The sequence below is a fragment of the Pleurodeles waltl genome, chromosome 4_2 (genome assembly GCF_031143425.1).
Source record: "Pleurodeles waltl isolate 20211129_DDA chromosome 4_2, aPleWal1.hap1.20221129, whole genome shotgun sequence".
Lineage (NCBI taxonomy): Eukaryota > Metazoa > Chordata > Amphibia > Caudata > Salamandridae > Pleurodeles > Pleurodeles waltl.
The window spans coordinates 472,983,088-473,004,839 of record NC_090443.1 but is presented as its reverse complement, the minus strand read 5'-3'; the positions used below and the strand labels follow the sequence as shown (position 1 = coordinate 473,004,839).

The 21,752-nt window shown below is 48.9% G+C and overlaps 1 protein-coding gene across 1 annotated transcript in view; it reads right to left on the bottom strand.

Moving 5' to 3' along the window:
• PPAN (peter pan homolog) overlaps nt 1–21,752 on the bottom strand; it is a 121,585-nt gene that overhangs the window by 33,924 nt on the left and 65,909 nt on the right. The window contains exon 6 of the mRNA XM_069231810.1: nt 17,425–17,501. Coding sequence (XP_069087911.1) covers nt 17,425–17,501 — 77 coding nt within the window. The remainder of the gene's footprint in view (nt 1–17,424; nt 17,502–21,752) is intronic.

Below are 21,752 nucleotides of genomic sequence, written 5' to 3'. Positions count from 1 at the left end.
TTGCAGTTCTTGTTCGAATCTGTGTCTTTTCATTTGTGAAGACATAGAATGTTCTTCAGTATAGGAGCCTGAAACTGGGTCTGTTGGTGCTTTTTTCGGCTCCGAAAACCCTGTTGTTTGTTTTTTCGGCTCCGAGGTAACCTTCCTCTTCTTCTGTGCCGAAAAATCTTGGCCTCTATGGTCTTTGGCGCCACTGTCTCGGCGTTGATCCGTGTCGACACCGAACTCTCGGTGTCGATGCTTCTCTTTAGCACTCTCTCGGTCCCGAGGAGGCTGCGTGCCGGTGTCTCGACCGGAGTCGGACGATCTCGACACTGAATGGGCCTTTTTCGGTGCCGATTGTTGGTCACCGTGAATTTGGGTTGAGCCATGGCCGGTTGGCAGTGGCGTCCCCTGGGCCTTTTTGCCTTTTCTAATTTCTGATCTCGACGTCTTACTCACAGTTTTTGTATTGTCGAGTTCGTCGGAGTCTGAATCCTGGATGGAAAAGGATTCCTCCTGTTCCTCTTCTGTCTCGAACTGCCGATGCTCCTTTGGCGTGGACGCCATCTGCAGTCTTCTCGCTCGACGGTCGCGCAGAGTTTTTCGGGACCGGAACGCCCAACAGGCCTCACAGGATTCTTCGCTGTGCTCGGGTGACAGGCACAGGTTACAGACCGAGTGTTGGTCCGTATAGGGATATTTGTTGTGGCATTCAGGGCAGAATCGAAACGGGGTCCGTTCCATCGGCGTTGTTCTCCACGCGGTCGGGCCGACTAGGCCCCGACGGTGTGCCGAAATCTACCCCGAAGGGCACCAAAGCGCTTCGATGTTCAATGCGTCGTCGTATGTGTTTATCTCGAACCGGATCGCAACGATACCGTCGAAAATCTTCCGTTTTCAGCTATCTTTCCGTTCCGAAACTCGGAGCGACAGGAACACGTCCGAACCCGATGGCGGAAAGAAAAAAATCGAAGATGGAGTCGACGCCCATGCGCAATGAGCACAGAAGGAGGAGTCACTCGGTCCAGTGACTCGAAAACACTTCTTCGAAGAAAAACAACTTCTAACACTCCGACCCAACACCAGATGGCGAGCTATGCAGACCATGTGTATCTACAGCGACAGATGCCATCGAACCACCTGTTTTGAGTTCCAGTATGTTTGTGTACTTCACTGCATCACGTGGGATTCTTAACCCAGTCATGTGGGCTCCCATGCCTAAGTCGGAGTCTTCCGTTGTGATCATGACTGAGGAAGAGGTTTTTTATTTTAAAAAGGTATGCCCATCATTCTATTTGGAATGCTCCACCACAATAGTTTCTCGTGTGCTCTGTTACAACCACTGAATCTTCCTAACTCCGCCTCGCTTGTGACCACTGCCTCTTTACTCATTCCTGTACTGTTCTCTTGAAGTGTTGAGTTTGGGATTAGGGAATGCAGGAAGCCATCATGCTCAATAGTATCCCCACCAACCTCGCTGTCAGCGTTTGCTCATCTGGTTAAGGTAAAATCTGAACTGTGTGTCGATCCTCTTCTGAATGGTAAACGTCATTGTATGTTTGGAGTTTAGCAATGCTCTGAGAAAAGTACTTTCTTTCTGTGGTGTTGATGCTGACTTACCTTTGTTTTTGGAGAACCATAAATTGTGCAGCGTTACCATTGTAATTATTATGCACTCCTGGCACTTCTCGGATGGTCCTGCCTTTACTAGCCAGTCGAGAATTCTTGTGTCACGGGAACCAAACTATACCCATCTGATGAGGCAAAAGCAGTCCAGGGTTGTTTGTGTTATGGTTCAGGGAGGTCCAGTTTGGGCAGGACTGTTCTTACTACAGCATATCATTGAGTCCAAACTGAGGTGGCATGTTGTGCAAAGTAACAATGGATTGGTGTGCGGCCAGAGTAATTAACAGGGGCATAAAAGTATATTCTCTTTCTACTTAGGTGTGCCACCAAGGCATTTTGTTAACATCCTTGGCACTAACATTATGCGGAAGGGCAAGACTTTGAACTGGTAGTGTTACTTCATCTGCCACAAACTCTAGGAGCCTTTTGTGCTCATAAGGATGTGAAGATACAGGCATCCTTAAGATCTATGGTTGCCATGGAGCCTCCTTTTCTTCAAGCATTGTTTGACCTCCTCAAGAGATGTCACCTTGAATGGTGTCTTGATGTACTGTTAAAGGTCCTGAGGTCTAAGATGGATTGTGGGGTTTTGCCTGTCCTCTCCTCTTTGCCGTAACCCTATTGCTTTTTATGCAATAGGTCGTCGTCTTCCTCTTTAAGGGGCTTACAAATTTCATAGATGGAGAAATCCCACTGGTGTTACATGTGGGAAGATCCATAGACCTAATGCAGAGGCACATGTTGAAGTGCACTGCCTCTGGGGGCAGGATGTCCCTTCTTGCCCCTTGCTCTCCCTGGAATGGGCCGTCTTTGAAAACTCGTGTACAGCCACTGGAGCGAGGTCTCATGTAGTGGAGGCTGGACGGAGGAGCAAGGTATTGTTGACAATGCACCCTGCTCTACTGGTTGGTCTTCCTGTTGCCAAGTTTACCCTGAAAACTCCTCTGCACTATAGCGATCTGTAAGGAAATGCCTCCTTGGCATGGTTACCCCCTGATTTTTTGCCTTTGCTGATGCTAAGTTATGATTTGAAAGTGTGCTGAGGCCTGCTAACCAGGCCCCAGCACCAGTGTTCTTTCCCTAACCTGTACTTTTGTATTCACAATTGGCACACCCTGGCATCCAGGTAAGTCCCTTGTAACTGGTACCCCTGGTACCAAGGGCCCTGATGCCAGGGAAGGTCTCCAAGGGATGCAGCATGTCTTATGCCACCCTGGGGACCCCTCACTCAGCACAGACACACTGCTTGCCAGCTTGTGTGTGCTGGTGAGGACAAAATGAGTAAGTCGACATGGCACTCCCCTCAGGGTGCCATGCCAACCTCACACTGCCTATGCAGTATAGATAAATCACCCCTCTAGCAGGCCTTACAGCCCTAAGGCAGGGTGCGCTATACCATAGGTGAGGGCACCAGTGCATGAGCACTGTGCGCCTACAGTGTCTAAGCAAAACCTTAGACTTTGTAAGTGCAGGGTAGCCATAAGAGTATATGGTCTGGGAGTCTGTCATGCACGAACTCCACAGCACCATAATGGCTACACTGAAAACTGGGAAGTTTGGTATCAAACTTCTCAGCACAATCAATGCACACTGATGCCAGTGTACATTCTATTGTAACATACACCCCAGAGGGCACCTTAGAGGTGCCCCCTGAAACCTTAACCGACTATCTGTGTAGGCTGACTAGTTCTAGCAGCCTGCCACACAACAGACATGTTGCTGGCCACATGGGGAGAGTGCCTTTGTCACTCTGTGGCTAGTAAAGCCTGTACTGGGTGGAGGTGCTTCACACCTCCCCCTGCAGGAACTGTAACACCTGGCGGTGAGCCTCAAAGGCTCACCCCCTTAGTTACAGCACCACAGGGCACTCCAGCTAGTGGAGTTGCCCGCCCCCCTCCGGCCACGGCCCCACTTTTGGCGGCAAGGCCAGGGGAGATAATGAGAAAAACAAGGAGGAGTCACTGGCCAGTCAGGACAGCCCCTAAGGTGTCCTGAGCTGAAGTGACTAACTTTTAGAAATCCTCCATCTTGCAGATGGAGGATTCCCCCAATAGGATTAGGGATGTGCCCCCCTCCCCTCAGGAAGGAGGCACAAAGAGGGTGTACCCACCCTCAGGACTAGTAGCCATTGGCTACTAACCCCCCAGACCTAAACACGCCCTTAAATTTAGTATTTAAGGGCTCCCCAGAACCTAGGAACTCAGATTCCTGCAACCTAAGAAGAGGACTGCTAAGCTGAAAAACCCTGCAGAGAAGACGGAGACACCAACTGCTTTGGCCCCAGCTCTACCGGCCTGTCTCCACACTTCTAAAGACACTGCTCCAGCGACGCTCTCCCCAGGGACCAGCGACCTCTGAAGCCTCAGAGGACTGCCCTGCATCTAGAAGGACCAAGAACTCCCGAGGACGGCTGCTCTGTTCACCAAAGACTGCAACTTTGAAACAAAGAAACAACTTTGCAACAACTTGCGTTCCCGCCGGAAGCGTGAGACTTGGCATTCTGCACCTGATGCCCCCGGCTCGACTTGTGGAGAACAATCACTTCAGGGAGGACTCCCCGGCGACTGCAAGACCGCGAGTAGACAGAGTTGCCCCCCCTGAGCCCCCACAGCGACGCCTGCAGAGGGAATCCCGATGCTCCCCCTGACCGCGACTGCCTGCTTCTAAGATCCGACGCCTGGTAAAGACTCTGCACCCGCAGCCCCCAGGGCTTGAAGGATCCGACCTCCAGTGCAGGAGCGACCCCCAGGTGGCCCTCTCCCTTGCCCAGGTGGTGGCTACCCCGAGGAGCGCCCCCCCTTTCCTGCCTGCATCACTGAAGAGACCCCTTGGTCTCCCATTGATTTCAATTACAAACCCGATGCTTGTTTACACACTGCACCCGGCCGCCCGAGTGCTGCTGAGGGTGTACTTTCTGTATGGACTTGTGTCCCCCCCGGTGCCCTACAAAACCCCACTGGTCTGTCCTCCAAAGACGCGGGTACTTACCTGCTGGCAGACTGGAACCAGGGCACCCCCTTCTCCATTGAAGCCTATGCGTTTTGGGCACCACTTTGACCTCTGCACCTGACCGGCCCTGAGCTGCTGGTGTGGTGACTTTGGGGTTGCTCTGAACCCCCAACAGTGGGCTACCTTGGACCCAAACTTGAACCCCGTAGGTGGTTTACTTACCTGCAAAAACTAACAAAATCTTACTTCCCCCAGGAACTGTTGAAAATTGCACTGTGTCTAGTTTAAAAATAGCTATATGTGATTTATGTGAAAACTGTATTTGCTATTTTTCTTATTCAAAGTTCCTAAAGTACCTACCTGCAATACCTTTTATTTGAAGTATTACATGTAAATCTTGAACCTGTGGTTCTTAAAATAAACTAAGAAATTATATTTTTCTATACAAAAACCTATTGCCCTGGAATTGTATCAGAGTGTGTGTTCCTCATTTATTGCTTGTGTATGTACAACAAATGACACTACTCCTTTGATAAGCCTACTGCTCGACCACACTACCACAAAATAGAGCATTAGTATTATCTCTTTTTGCCACTATCTTACCTCTAAGGGGAACCCTTGGACTCTGTGCATACTATTCCTTACTTTGAAATAGTGCATACAGAGCCAACTTCCTACAGGAGTGCTGAGTAAAGTGCTTACAATAGTGTAAGGAAATGCCTCCTTGGCATGGTTGCCCCCTGACTTTTTGCCTTTGCTGATGCTATGTTTACAATTGAAAGTGTGCTGAGGCCTGCTAACCAGGCCCCAGCACCAGTGTTCTTTCCCTAACCTGTACTGTTGTATCCACAATTGGCAGACCCTGGCATCCAGATAAGTCCCTTGTAACTGGTACTTCTAGTACCAAGGGCCCTGATGCCAAGGAAGGTCTCTAAGGGCTGCAGCATGTCTTATGCCACCCTGGAGACCCCTCACTCAGCACAGACACACTGCTTGCCAGCTTGTGTGTGCTAGTGAGGACAAAACGAGTAAGTCGACATGGCACTCCCCTCAGGGTGCCATGCCAGCCTCTCACTGCCTATGCAGTATAGGTAAGACACCCCTCTAGCAGGCCTTACAGCCCTAAGGCAGGGTGCACTATACCATAGGTGAGGGTACCAGTGCATGAGCATGGTACCCCTACAGTGTCTAAACAAAACCTTAGACATTGTAAGTGCAGGGTAGCCATAAGAGTATATGGTCTGGGAGTCTGTCAAACACGAACTCCACAGCACCATAATGGCTACACTGAAAACTGGGAAGTTTGGTATCAAACTTCTCAGCACAATAAATGCACACTGATCCCAGTGTACATTTTATTGTAAAATACACCACAGAGGGCACCTTAGAGGTGCCCCCTGAAACTTAACCGACTATCTGTGTAGGCTGACTAGTTTTAGCAGCCTGCCACAAACCGAGACATGTTGCTGGCCCCATGGGGAGAGTGCCTTTGTCACTCTGAGGCCAGTAACAAAGCCTGCACTGGGTGGAGATGCTAACACCTCTCCCAGGCAGGAATTGTCACACCTGGCGGTGAGCCTCAAAGGCTCACCTCCTTTGTGCCAACCCAGCAGGACACTCCAGCTAGTGGAGTTGCCCGCCCCCTCCGGCCAGGCCCCACTTTTGGCGGCAAGGCCGGAGAAAATAATGAGAATAACAAGGAGGAGTCACTGGCCAGTCAGGACAGCCCCTAAGGTGTCCTGAGCTGAGGTGACTCTAACTTTTAGAAATCCTCCATCTTGCAGATGGAGGATTCCCCCAATAGGGTTAGGATTGTGACCCCCTCCCCTTGGGAGGAGGCACAAAGAGGGTGTACCCACCCTCAGGGCTAGTAGCCATTGGCTACTAACCCCCCAGACCTAAACACGCCCTTAAATTTAGTATTTAAGGGCTACCCTGAACCCTAGAAAATTAGATTCCTGCAACTACAAGAAGAAGGACTGCCCAGCTGAAAACCCCTGCAGCGGAAGACCAGAAGACGACAACTGCCTTGGCTCCAGAAACTCACCGGCCTGTCTCCTGCCTTCCAAAGATCCTGCTCCAGCGACGCCTTCCAAAGGGACCAGCGACCTCGACATCCTCTGAGGACTGCCCCTGCTTCGAAAAGACAAGAAACTCCAGAGGACAGCGGACCTGCTCCAAGAAAAGCTGCAACTTTGTTTCCAGCAGCTCCAAAGAACCCTGCAAGCTCCCCGCAAGAAGCGTGAGACTTGCAACACTGCACCCGGCGACCCCGACTCGGCTGGTGGCGATCCAACACCTCAGGAGGGACCCCAGGACTACTCTGATACTGTGAGTACCAAAACCTGTCCCCCCTGAGCCCCCACAGCGCCGCCTGCAGAGGGAATCCAGAGGCTTCCCCTGACCGCGACTCTTTGAACCTAAAGTCCCGACGCCTGGGAGAGACCCTGCACCCGCAGCCCCCAGGACCTGAAGGACCGGACTTTCACTGGAGGAGTGACCCCCAGGAGTCCCTCTCCCTCGCCCAAGTGGAGGTTTCCCCGAGGAATCCCCCCCTTGCCTGCCTGCAGCGCTGAAGAGATCCCGAGATCCCTCATAGACTAACATTGAAAACCCGACGCTTGTTTCTACACTGCACCCGGCCGCCCCCGCGCCGCTGAGGGTGAAATTTCTGTGTGGGCTTGTGTCCCCCCCGGTGCCCTACAAAACCCCCCTGGTCTGCCCTCCGAAGACGCGGGTACTTACCTGCAAGCAGACCGGAACCGGGGCACCCCCTTCTCTCCATTCTAGCCTATGTGTTTTGGGCACCACTTTGAACTCTGCACCTGACCGGCCCTGAGCTGCTGGTGTGGTGACTTTGGGGTTGCTCTGAACCCCCCACGGTGGGCTACCTTGGACCAAGAACTGAACCCTGTAAGTGTCTTACTTACCAGGTAAAACTAACAAAAACTTACCTCCCCTAGGAACTGTGAAAATTGCACTAAGTGTCCACTTTTAAAACAGCTATTTGTGAATAACTTGAAAAGTATACATGCAATTTTGATGATTTGAAGTTCCTAAAGTACTTACCTGCAATACCTTTCGAATGAGATATTACATGTAGAATTTGAACCTGTGGTTCTTAAAATAAACTAAGAAAAGATATTTTTCTATATAAAAACCTATTGGCTGGATTTGTCTCTGAGTGTGTGTACCTCATTTATTGTCTATGTGTATGTACAACAAATGCTTAACACTACTCCTTGGATAAGCCTACTGCTCGACCACACTACCACAAAATAGAGCATTAGTATTATCTATTTTTACCACTATTTTACCTCTAAGGGGAACCCTTGGACTCTGTGCATGCTATTCCTTACTTTGAAATAGCACATACAGAGCCAACTTCCTACGTTGGTGGATCAGCGGTGGGGTACAAGACTTTGCATTTGCTGGACTACTCAGCCAATACCTGATCACACGACAAATTCCAAAATTGTCATTAGAAATTGATTTTTGCAATTTGAAAAGTTTTCTAAATTCTTAAAAGACCTGCTAGGGCCTTGTGTTAGATCCTGTTTAGCATTTCTTTTAGAGTTTAAAAGTTTGTTAAAAGTTTGAATTAGACTCTAGAATCAGTTTTAGTCTCTTAAAAAGTATTCCAACTTTTAGAAGCATAATGTCTAGCACAGATGTGAATGTGGTGGAACTCGACACCACACCTTACCTCCATCTACAGATGAGAGAGCTAAGGTCACTCTGTAAACTAAAGAAAATAACAATGGGCCCCAAACCTACCAAAATACAGCTCCAGGAGCTTTTGGCAGAGTTTGAAAAGGCCAACCCCTCTGAGGGTGGCAACTCAGAGGAAGAGGATAGTGACTTGGAGGACAATTCCCCCCTACCAGTCCTATCTAGGGAGAACAGGGTCCCTCAAACCCTGACTCCTAAAATAATAGTCAGAGATGCTGGTTCCCTCACAGGAGAGACCAACACCTCTGAAATCACTGAGGATAGCCCCAGTGAAGAGGACATCCAGTTAGCCAGGATGGCCAAAAGATTGGCTTTGGAAAGACAGATCCTAGCCATAGAGAGGGAAAGACAAGAGATGGGCCTAGGACCCATCAATGGTGGCAGCAACATAAATAGGGTCAGAGATTCTCCTGACATGTTGAAAATCCCCAAAGGGATTGTAACTAAATATGAAGATGGTGATGACATCACCAAATGGTTCACAGCTTTTGAGAGGGCTTGTGTAACCAGAAAAGTGAACAGATCTCACTGGGGTGCTCTCCTTTGGGAAATGTTCACAGGAAAGTGTAGGGATAGACTCCTCACACTCTCTGGACAAGATGCAGAATCTTATGACCTCATGAAGGGTACCCTGATTGAGGGCTTTGGATTCTCCACTGAGGAGTACAGGATTAGGTTCAGGGGGGCTCAAAAATCCTCGAGCCAGACCTGGGTTGACTTTGTTGACTACTCAGTGAAAACACTAGATGGTTGGATTCAAGGCAGTGGTGTAAGTAATTATGATGGGCTGTACAATTTATTTGTGAAAGAACACCTGTTAAGTAATTGTTTCAATGATAAACTGCATCAGCATCTGGTAGACCTAGGACCAATTTCTCCCCAAGAATTGGGAAAGAAGGCGGACCATTGGGTCAAGACAAGGGTGTCCAAGACTTCAACAGGGGGTGACCAAAAGAAAGGGGTCACAAAGACTCCCCAGCAGAAGGGTGATGAGGCAACCAAAACTAAAAATAGTAAAGAGTCTTCTACAGGCCCCCAAAAACCTGCACAGGAGGGTGGGCCCAGAGCCTCTTCACAAAACAATGGGTACAAGGGTAAAAACTTTGATCCCAAAAAGGCCTGGTGTCATAGCTGTAAACAGCATGGACACCAAACTGGAGACAAGGCCTGTCCCAAGAAGGGTTCCACTCCAAACTCCCATCCAGGTAACACTGGTATGGCTAGTCTCCAAGTGGGATCAACAGTGTGCCCAGAGCAAATCAGGGTTCACACTGAAGCTACTCTAGTTTCTGAGGGTGGGGTGGATTTAGCCACACTAGCTGTCTGGCCGCCTAACATGCAAAAATACAGACAGCAACTCTTAATTAATGGGACTAGAATAGAGGGCCTGAGGGATACAGGTGCCAGTGTCACCATGGTGACAGAGAAACTGGTTTCCCCTGGCCAATACCTGACTGGAAAAACTTACACAGTCACCAACGCTGACAATCAGAGAAAAGTACATCCCATGGCAATGGTTACTTTAGAATGGGGAGGGGTCAATGGCCTGAAACAGGTGGTGGTCTCCTCAAATATCCCAGTGGACTGTCTGCTTGGAAATGACCTGGAGTCCTCAGCATGGGCTGAGGTAGAGCTAAAAACCCATGCAGCAATGCTGGGTATCCCTGAACTGGTGTGTGTGAAAACAAGAGCACAGTGCAAGGCACAGGGTGAAAAAGTAGAGCTGGAGTCTGGAAAAATGGCCCAGCCTACCAAGAGAACAGGAAAGTCAGTTGGGAAACCAACTGCAACACAGCAAAAGAAAAGGAACCTCTCTTCTCAGGAAGAAGTTCTGCCCTCTGAGGGAACTGAGCCTTTGGAGCTTGAACCTTACCAGGTTGAGCTCTTAGGCCCAGGGGGACCCTCCAGGGAGGAGCTGTGTAAGGGACAAGAAACCTGTCCCTCTCTTGAAGGCCTTAGGCAGCAAGCTGCTGAAGAGTCCAAAGGCAAGAAAAATGGAACGCATAGGGTCTATTGGGAAGATGGACTCCTGTACACTGAGGCCAGAGACCCCAAACCTGGTGCCACTAGGAGAGTGGTAGTGCCTCAGCTGTTCAGAGAGTTCATCCTAACATTGGCCCATGACATTAACCTCTCCCACGTCTTGGTTTGTCCCAAATGTCCAGCAAGGGGAGTCAACCACTTCTACTGGCCCAATATGTCCAACATGGTTAAGGAGTTTTGCCTCTCCTGCCCCACCTGTCAAGCCAGTGGTAAGACAGGTGGGCATCCAAAGGCCCCCCTCATTCCACTTCCAGTGGTGGGGGTTCCCTTTGAAAGAGTGGGTGTGGACATAGTTGGTCCACTGGAACCTCCCACAGCCTCAGGAAATATGTATATCCTGGTAGTAGTGGATCATGCTACCAGGTATCCTGAAGCTATTCCCCTTAGGTCGACTACTGCCCCTGCAGTAGCCAAGGCCCTCATTGGTATCTTTACCAGAGTGGGTTTCCCTAAGGAGGTGGTGTCTGACAGAGGTACCAACTTCATGTCAGCATACCTAAAGCACATGTGGAATGAGTGTGGAGTGACTTATAAATTCACTACACCATACCACCCACAAACTAATGGCTTGGTTGAGAGATTCAACAAGACATTAAAAGGCATGATCATGGGGCTCCCAGAAAAGCTCAAAAGGAGATGGGATGTCCTCTTGCCATGTCTGCTTTTCGCTTACAGAGAGGTGCCACAGAAGGGAGTAGGATTCTCACCCTTTGAACTTCTGTTTGGTCATCCTGTAAGGGGACCACTTGCCCTTGTTAAAGAAGGCTGGGAGAGACCTCTCCACGAGCCTAAACAGGACATAGTGGACTATGTACTTGGCCTTCGCTCTAGAATGGCAGAGTACATGGAAAAGGCAACCAAAAACCTTGAGGCCAGCCAACAGCTCCAGAAGTTTTGGTATGACCAAAAGGCTGCACTGGTTGAGTTCCAACCAGGGCAGAAAGTCTGGGTTCTGGAGCCTGTGGCTCCCAGGGCACTCCAGGACAAATGGAGTGGCCCTTACCCAGTACTAGAAAGGAAGAGTCAGGTCACCTACCTGGTGGACCTGGGCACAAGCAGGAGCCCCAAGAGGGTGATCCATGTGAACCGCCTTAAGCTCTTCCATGACAGGGCTGATGTGAATCTGTTGATGGTAACAGATGAGGATCAGGAGGCAGAGAGTGAACCTCTCCCTGATCTTTTGTCATCAGACCCAAAAGATGGCACAGTAGATGGAGTGATCTACTCAGACACCCTCTCTGGCCAACAGCAAGCTGATTGTAGGAGAGTCCTACAACAGTTTCCTGAACTCTTCTCCTTAACCCCTGGTCAGACACACCTGTGTACCCATGATGTGGACACAGGAGACAGCATGCCTGTCAAGAACAAAATCTTTAGACAGTCTGACCATGTTAAGGAAAGCATCAAGGTGGAAGTCCACAAGATGCTGGAATTGGGAGTGATTGAGCGCTCTGACAGCCCCTGGGCTAGCCCAGTGGTCTTAGTCCCCAAACCTCACACCAAAGATGGAAAGAAAGAGATGAGGTTTTGTGTGGACTACAGAGGGCTCAATTCTGTCACCAAGACAGATGCTCATCCAATTCCACGAGCTGATGAGCTCATAGACAAATTAGGTGCTGCCAAATTTCTAAGTACCTTTGACTTGACAGCAGGGTACTGGCAAATAAAAATGGCACCTGGAGCAAAAGAGAAAACAGCATTCTCCACACCTGATGGGCATTATCAGTTTACTGTTATGCCCTTTGGTTTAAAGAATGCCCCTGCCACCTTCCAAAGGTTGGTGAATCAAGTCCTTGCTGGCTTGGAGTCCTTTAGCACAGCTTATCTTGATGATATTGCTGTCTTTAGCTCCACCTGGCAGGATCACCTGGTCCACCTGAGGAAGGTTTTGAAGGCTCTGCAATCTGCAGGCCTCTCTATCAAGGCATCCAAATGCCAGATAGGGCAGGGAACTGTGGTTTACTTGGGACACCTTGTAGGTGGAGGCCAAGTTCAGCCACTCCAACCCAAGATCCAGACTATTCTGGACTGGGTAGCTCCAAAAACCCAGACTCAAGTCAGGGCATTCCTTGGCTTGACTGGGTATTACAGGAGGTTTGTGAAGGGATATGGATCCATTGTGACAGCCCTCACTGAACTCACCTCCAAGAAAATGCCCAAGAAAGTAAACTGGACTGTGGAATGCCAACAGGCCTTTGACACCCTGAAACAGGCAATGTGCTCAGCACCAGTTCTCAAAGCTCCAGATTATTCTAAGCAGTTCATTGTGCAGACTGATGCCTCTGAACATGGGATAGGGGCAGTTTTGTCCCAAACAAATGATGATGGCCTTGACCAGCCTGTTGCTTTCATTAGCAGGAGGTTACTCCCCAGGGAGCAGCGTTGGAGTGCCATTGAGAGGGAGGCCTTTGCTGTGGTTTGGTCCCTGAAGAAGCTGAGACCATACCTCTTTGGGACTCACTTCCTAGTTCAAACTGACCACAGACCTCTCAAATGGCTGATGCAAATGAAAGGTGAAAATCCTAAACTGTTGAGGTGGTCCATCTCCCTACAGGGAATGGACTTTATAGTGGAACACAGACCTGGGACTGCCCATGCCAATGCAGATGGCCTTTCCAGGTTCTTCCACTTAGAAAATGAAGACTCTCTTGGGAAAGGTTAGTCTCATCCTCTTTCGTTTGGGGGGGGGTTGTGTAAGGAAATGCCTCCTTGGCATGGTTGCCCCCTGACTTTTTGCCTTTGCTGATGCTATGTTTACAATTGAAAGTGTGCTGAGGCCTGCTAACCAGGCCCCAGCACCAGTGTTCTTTCCCTAACCTGTACTGTTGTATCCACAATTGGCAGACCCTGGCATCCAGATAAGTCCCTTGTAACTGGTACTTCTAGTACCAAGGGCCCTGATGCCAAGGAAGGTCTCTAAGGGCTGCAGCATGTCTTATGCCACCCTGGAGACCCCTCACTCAGCACAGACACACTGCTTGCCAGCTTGTGTGTGCTAGTGAGGACAAAACGAGTAAGTCGACATGGCACTCCCCTCAGGGTGCCATGCCAGCCTCTCACTGCCTATGCAGTATAGGTAAGACACCCCTCTAGCAGGCCTTACAGCCCTAAGGCAGGGTGCACTATACCATAGGTGAGGGTACCAGTGCATGAGCATGGTACCCCTACAGTGTCTAAACAAAACCTTAGACATTGTAAGTGCAGGGTAGCCATAAGAGTATATGGTCTGGGAGTCTGTCAAACACGAACTCCACAGCACCATAATGGCTACACTGAAAACTGGGAAGTTTGGTATCAAACTTCTCAGCACAATAAATGCACACTGATCCCAGTGTACATTTTATTGTAAAATACACCACAGAGGGCACCTTAGAGGTGCCCCCTGAAACTTAACCGACTATCTGTGTAGGCTGACTAGTTTTAGCAGCCTGCCACAAACCGAGACATGTTGCTGGCCCCATGGGGAGAGTGCCTTTGTCACTCTGAGGCCAGTAACAAAGCCTGCACTGGGTGGAGATGCTAACACCTCTCCCAGGCAGGAATTGTCACACCTGGCGGTGAGCCTCAAAGGCTCACCTCCTTTGTGCCAACCCAGCAGGACACTCCAGCTAGTGGAGTTGCCCGCCCCCTCCGGCCAGGCCCCACTTTTGGCGGCAAGGCCGGAGAAAATAATGAGAATAACAAGGAGGAGTCACTGGCCAGTCAGGACAGCCCCTAAGGTGTCCTGAGCTGAGGTGACTAACTTTTAGAAATCCTCCATCTTGCAGATGGAGGATTCCCCCAATAGGGTTAGGATTGTGACCCCCCTCCCCTTGGGAGGAGGCACAAAGAGGGTGTACCCACCCTCAGGGCTAGTAGCCATTGGCTACTAACCCCCCAGACCTAAACACGCCCTTAAATTTAGTATTTAAGGGCTACCCTGAACCCTAGAAAATTAGATTCCTGCAACTACAAGAAGAAGGACTGCCCAGCTGAAAACCCCTGCAGCGGAAGACCAGAAGACGACAACTGCCTTGGCTCCAGAAACTCACCGGCCTGTCTCCTGCCTTCCAAAGATCCTGCTCCAGCGACGCCTTCCAAAGGGACCAGCGACCTCGACATCCTCTGAGGACTGCCCCTGCTTCGAAAAGACAAGAAACTCCCGAGGACAGCGGACCTGCTCCAAGAAAAGCTGCAACTTTGTTTCCAGCAGCTCCAAAGAACCCTGCAAGCTCCCCGCAAGAAGCGTGAGACTTGCAACACTGCACCCGGCGACCCCGACTCGGCTGGTGGCGATCCAACACCTCAGGAGGGACCCCAGGACTACTCTGATACTGTGAGTACCAAAACCTGTCCCCCCTGAGCCCCCACAGCGCCGCCTGCAGAGGGAATCCCGAGGCTTCCCCTGACCGCGACTCTTTGAACCTAAAGTCCCGACGCCTGGGAGAGACCCTGCACCCGCAGCCCCCAGGACCTGAAGGACCGGACTTTCACTGGAGGAGTGACCCCCAGGAGTCCCTCTCCCTCGCCCAAGTGGAGGTTTCCCCGAGGAATCCCCCCCTTGCCTGCCTGCAGCGCTGAAGAGATCCCGAGATCCCTCATAGACTAACATTGAAAACCCGACGCTTGTTTCTACACTGCACCCGGCCGCCCCCGCGCCGCTGAGGGTGAAATTTCTGTGTGGGCTTGTGTCCCCCCCCGGTGCCCTACAAAACCCCCCTGGTCTGCCCTCCGAAGACGCGGGTACTTACCTGCAAGCAGACCGGAACCGGGGCACCCCCTTCTCTCCATTCTAGCCTATGTGTTTTGGGCACCACTTTGAACTCTGCACCTGACCGGCCCTGAGCTGCTGGTGTGGTGACTTTGGGGTTGCTCTGAACCCCCCACGGTGGGCTACCTTGGACCAAGAACTGAACCCTGTAAGTGTCTTACTTACCTGGTAAAACTAACAAAAACTTACCTCCCCTAGGAACTGTGAAAATTGCACTAAGTGTCCACTTTTAAAACAGCTATTTGTGAATAACTTGAAAAGTATACATGCAATTTTGATGATTTGAAGTTCCTAAAGTACTTACCTGCAATACCTTTCGAATGAGATATTACATGTAGAATTTGAACCTGTGGTTCTTAAAATAAACTAAGAAAAGATATTTTTCTATATAAAAACCTATTGGCTGGATTTGTCTCTGAGTGTGTGTACCTCATTTATTGTCTATGTGTATGTACAACAAATGCTTAACACTACTCCTTGGATAAGCCTACTGCTCGACCACACTACCACAAAATAGAGCATTAGTATTATCTATTTTTACCACTATTTTACCTCTAAGGGGAACCCTTGGACTCTGTGCATGCTATTCCTTACTTTGAAATAGCACATACAGAGCCAACTTCCTACAAATAGTGTATGCTGAAGGCACGCACTTAACAGGTACAGTAAAGTAGTACGATCTGTGAAACTAAGGAGAATGCAACGTCAAAACAAGCAAGCCAAACTGAGGGTACGCACTGCAGCACTGCTGACAAAGCATGCTAAGTTAGCCTTTGCATCCCATTACCCAACACACAATATGGAATCTGCTTCCCATCTTATGCGCATGGAAGAACATTCTTTCATTAAAGGCCCACCCATGCCAGGAGGCAAAAGTAGTACCCTCTTTTCCAGTGGGCAGTTTTGCATTTCCCTTCAGTGAGGGATATTCATGAGTCCTACAGAGCCTCCCTTCTCCAATCAGAGATGAGTCACCAAAATGGATTTCACTCACAAAATCGTGAGGGAAATGAAAATAGAAAATACACGTTTTCTTCTTCTCTTCACATTAGCCATAAAGAAGCAAGTTGACATGCAGCTCCATAAATATCTAATGCACTTTTTATAGGCTAGTTATTATACGGTTCAATAGGATAACTACCATTTGCCAAAGCTTCACTACAATTCTAAACAGAGCTACTGTCTGTCCCAATCAGCTCTCCAACAGGTAGATCAAAATTCACCAATCTTCTGCACTGCATGCATCAGAGCGTTTACTTTACTGCAAATCACGGAGACTCAGCAGTCTATTAAGTGTCATCATTTGCAAACAGCCAGAATGCCAACAAAGCAGTCCCCTTCTTAGTAACAGAGTCCCACTTACGAAGGTGAAGCCCCTTCAATCCCCTTCACTCAAATGTCACATAAATGGCAAAAATCACAACATCCCTTTTTACCATTCTTGTCAAAAGTACCTTTGTTCTTACATTTAGAACCTTTTTTTTGCAAGATGAACTTGTAGTCTACACATTCAGCTTAATGTGAATTTGTGCACCTTCTTCCCCATACCAAGGAGTTGGAAAGCCTTATTTTCTAACCGCCAATGGGACAGGGGCACTGGGAGTGGGAGTCAGCCTTGAATTGAACTTGATCATGGGTACCCAGCCACTGGCCAAGAGGAGACTCATGCTGAAAACAGTGCTGTTTTTAGTGAAGCCACTTTGAAATGGCCATCATATCCTTTATAGCTCACATCTTAGCTACGTGTTGGTGTCAAGGGGGCAGGAGGCTACAAATAACCCTTAAAGCACATCCCCCTATTTTTGACAAAGGATCACACTGTGGATAATTTTACACGTTAGGAAGACAAAGCTGCATATATCACTGGAAGTCATGTATTTGTATAAAGGAATAAATGAGCCCAAGTGCAATGTTTGAACATTAAGAAAGGCCTTAATGCCTTTACTTGGACCTTTCAAGCCTAACCCACAGAGCAGTCCATGTTGTCCCTGGCTCCAATCCAGAGGCAACCAAGAACCGGTTTCAAGGCTGTGTTACATGAAAAATTCACTAACAGCACTACAAAAGGCCAGGAAATAGGCACAAGTCAAATTACTTTTTTGGGTAGTTTTTTATTAACCCATCTATTTCCCAAAAATAAAGTCAATACCAATAATCAGGCACCAAAACAGTGCAACTTCTTCCAAATTTAGGTGCTAGCTACATAAAAGCAATGTGTACGAGAACTGTTTTGCTGATAGCAGGCAATCAAACTGATTAATACCGGAGCTACATACCCTACATCCACCTGCTGCTGCAGAAGACATACAGAGACTGAAGCAAAAGGACTGATTTATACTTACTAGTGGCGGAATTCTATCAGCTGGGTGTCAGGGTCGTAGTTCATCAGGACACATCTCTTAATTGTATTGAGATTCACCTGAAAGAAAAATCTGCATTACAAATGAAGGTACCGGTTGACCAAGTTCTGGAAGTTGGCTTTAAGAAGGTTACCAATACCAAATATGATTGGACTGTTGACTGTCAGCCAATCACCATCCTTCATGACCAAAAGCATCACCTTGAGCCTAGTCAATTATATGCGAAAGGGAGCAATTCTGAAAGAAATCATGGTAAGCAAGCCAGGCTCCACTTTATATGAAACCTTTCAGAATATACTCTCTTCAAATTACCATTCTCCTCGGGTGGCTTACTGACTCTCTCAGATGCCACATAAAAGTCAATAGTTCTCCATATTTCCACAGTGCACAGAATTTTACAGGAGGTATATGATGCAAACAGCAGAAACCGCTGGATCCTAATATGAACACTTAACAGGTGGGGACGGGTATGCCATGTGCTGCAACGTGGTGGCATACAAAACCATAGTTATTTGACGCAACTGTTTCAAGTACCATTGGGATGCTACGTGATAGGGAAGACAGTGAGCCCTGTTGGGTTATTCAATGGTGTGGAGGTGGGTGCTTGTGAAAATTCCAACTGGAAGAACCCAAGAAGTAAAAAAAATATGCGGACAGGACATAACATTACAAAAGGGGAGAATCAGTATGTAGGAAGTTGGCTCTGTATGTGCTATTTCAAAGTAAGGAATAGCATGCACAGAGTCCAAGGGTTCCCCTTAGAGGTAAAATAGTGGTAAAAATAGATAATACTAATGCTCTATTTTGTGGTAGTGTGGTCGAGCAGTAGGCTTATCCAAGGAGTAGTGTTAAGCATTTGTTGCACATACACATAGACAATAAATGAGGTACACACACTCAGAGACAAATCCAGCCAATAGGTTTTGAATAGAAAAATATCTTTTCTTAGTTTATTTTAAGAACCACAGGTTCAAATTCTACATGTAATATCTCATTCGAAAGGTATTGCAGGTAAGTACTTTAGGAACTTTAAATCATAAAAATTGCATGTATACTTTTCAAGTTATTGACAAATAGCTGTTTTAAAAGTGGACACTTAGTGCAATTTTCACAGTTCCTGGGGGAGGTAAGTTTTTGTTAGTTTTACCAGGTAAGTAAGACACTTACAGGGTTCAGTTCTTGGTCCAAGGTAGCCCACCGTTGGGGGTTCAGAGCAACCCCAAAGTCACCACACCAGCAGCTCAGGGCCGGTCAGGTGCAGAGTTCAAAGTGGTGCCCAAAACACATAGGCTAGAATGGAGAGAAGGGGGTGCCCCGGTTCCGGTCTGCTTGCAGGTAAGTACCCGCGTCTTCGGAGGGCAGACCAGGGGGGTTTTGTAGGGCACCGGGGGGGACACAAGCCCACACAGAAATTTCACCCTCAGCAGCGCGGTGGCGGCCGGGTGCAGTGTAGAAACAAGCGTCGGGTTTGTAATGGAAGTCAATGGGAGATCTAGGGATCTCTTCAGCGCTGCAGGCAGGCAAGGGGGGGGGTTCCTCGGGGAAACCTCCACTTGGTCGAGGGAGAGGGACTCCTGGGGGTCACTCCTCCAGTGAAAGTCCGGTCCTTCAGGTCCTGGGGGCTGCGGGTGCAGGGTCTCTCCCAGGTGTCGGGACTTAGGATTCAAAGAGTCGCGGTCAGGGGAAGCCTCGGGATTCCCTCTGCAGGCGGCGCTGTGGGGGCTCAGGGGGGACAGGTTTTTGTACTCACAGTCTTAGAGTAGTCCTGGGGTCCCTCCTGAGGTGTTGGATCGCCACCAGCCGAGTCGGGGTCGCCGGGTGCAGTGTTGCAAGTCTCACGCCTTTTGCGGGGAGCTTGCAGGGTTCTTTAAAGCTGCTGGAAACAAAGTTGCAGCTTTTCTTGGAGCAGGTCCGCTGTCCTCAGGAGTTTCTGGTCTTTTCGAAGCAGGGGCAGTCCTCAGAGGATGTCGAGGTCGCTGGTCCCTTTGGAAGGCGTCGCTGGAGCAGGATCTTTGGAAGGCAGGAGACAGGCCGGTGAGTTTCTGGAGCCAAGGCAGTTGTCGTCTTCTGGTCTTCCTCTGCAGGGGTTTTTCAGCTAGGCAGTCCTTCTTCTTGTAGTTGCAGGAATCTAATCTTCTAGGGTTCAGGGTAGCCCTTAAATACTAAATTTAAGGGCGTGTTTAGGTCTGGGGGGTTAGTAGCCAATGGCTACTAGCCCTGAGGGTGGGTACACCCTCTTTGTGCCTCCTCCCAAGGGGAGGGGGTCACAATCCTAACCCTATTGGGGGAATCCTCCATCTGCAAGATGGAGGATTTCTAAAAGTTAGAGTCACCTCAGCTCAGGACACCTTAGGGGCTGTCCTGACTGGCCAGTGACTCCTCCTTGTTGCTTTCTTTGTTCCCTCCAGCCTTGCCGCCAAAAGTGGGGGCCGTGGCCGGAGGGGGCGGGCAACTCCACTAAGCTGGAGTGCCCTGCTGGGCTGTGACAAAGGGGTGAGCCTTTGAGGCTCACCGCCAGGTGTTACAGCTCCTGCCTGGGGGAGGTGTTAGCATCTCCACCCAGTGCAGGCTTTGTTACTGGCCTCAGAGTGACAAAGGCACTCTCCCCATGGGGCAGCAACATGTCTCTAGTGTGGCAGGCTGCTGGAACTAGTCAGCCTACACAGACAGTCGGTTAAGTTTCAGGGGGCACCTCTAAGGTGCCCTCTGTGGTGTATTTTACAATAAAATGTACACTGGCATCAGTGTGCATTTATTGTGCTGAGAAGTTTGATACCAAACTTCCCAGTTTTCAGTGTAGCCATTATGGTGCTGTGGAGTTCGTGTTTGACAAACTCCCAGACCATATACTCTTATGGCTACCCTGCACTTACAATGTCTAAGGTTTTGTTTAGACACTGTAGGGGTACCATGCTCATGCACTGGTACCCTCACCTATGGTATAGTGCACCCTGCCTTAGGGCTGTAAGGCCTGCTAGAGGGGTGACTGACCTATACTTGCATAGGCAGTGAGAGGCTGGCATGGCACCCTGAGGGGAGTGCCATGTCGACTTACTCGTTTTGTTCTCACTAGCACACACAAGCTGGCAAGCAGTGTGTCTGTGCTGAGTAAGAGGTCTCCAGGGTGGCATAAGACATGCTGCAGCCCTTAGAGACCTTCCTTGGCATCAGGGCCCTTGGTACTAGAAGTACCAGTTACAAGGGACTTATCTGGATGCCAGGGTCTGCCAATTGTGGATACAAAAGTACAGGTTAGGGAAAGAACACTGGTGCTGGGGCCTGGTTAGCAGGCCTCAGCACACTTTCAATTGTAAACATAGCATCAGCAAAGGCAAAAAGTCAGGGGGCAACCATGCCAAGGAGGCATTTCCTTACACAGTACAAGTCCAAACAGGCATTTGAGGTCAACAGATTTAGAGAGCTGGTGGTGTTGTAGAGTACTCAATATAAAAGGGAGCTGCTCCCCACCTAAAATTGGGAAACTACCATGCGTTTCCTATCATTTTTTTTTTTGTTGCAAAATTCATTCAGCACTCTAAGCATGAAAACATATTCTTTTCACTTATACTGGGTCTTCTCTTATGTAGGAATCTGGTCTGGGGTGTGGTGAGCTCCTAGGGTGTTATCACCTTATACCAGGTCCAGGTATACCCTATTAGTGAAGTGTAGGTAGTGTCTAGGAAGTGTCGAGAGGTAGCTGTGGATTAGCAGCCAAGACTTATCTAGGAGACATGCAAAGCATATGCAATACCACTATAGTCAAACAGCACTTACACACATGAAAAAAAAACACAAAGTGTTACAAAAAGGAAGGTACTTTATTATAGTAACACAAATACTAGAACACTGAATAGGCAATCCCTCAACTGGAGGTAAGTAAACACACTATTATATACACATTAGCAAACAGTAAATAGCATGGACCGCAATAATCATTGGTAAAAGAAATAGCACATAGTGAGGGCCTTAGGGAAGGGCCATATACTAAAAAAAAAAAAAAAAAAAAAAAAAAAAAAAAAAAAAAAAAGGAGTGTGAAAGGTAGTCCTCCACCCAAGAAAGTGGAATCAGTAGAGGGGAGGTGGAGGAACTAGGAACCCCAAGAGGTGAGTGCCAGAGCCCCCCCCCACCCCCCCAACAGCAACCAAGAGAACAGAGGTAAGTACCTGGTTTTCCCCAAAACTAACAGGAGGGCTTTGGAAAAGGATTAGGCAATACCCAACTAAGACTGGAAGAACCCAAAAGGTGGATCCTGACAGAAAATGACCTGCAAAGCAAGGTAACAAAGTCCAGTTCGAGATAGAGTGTCTGG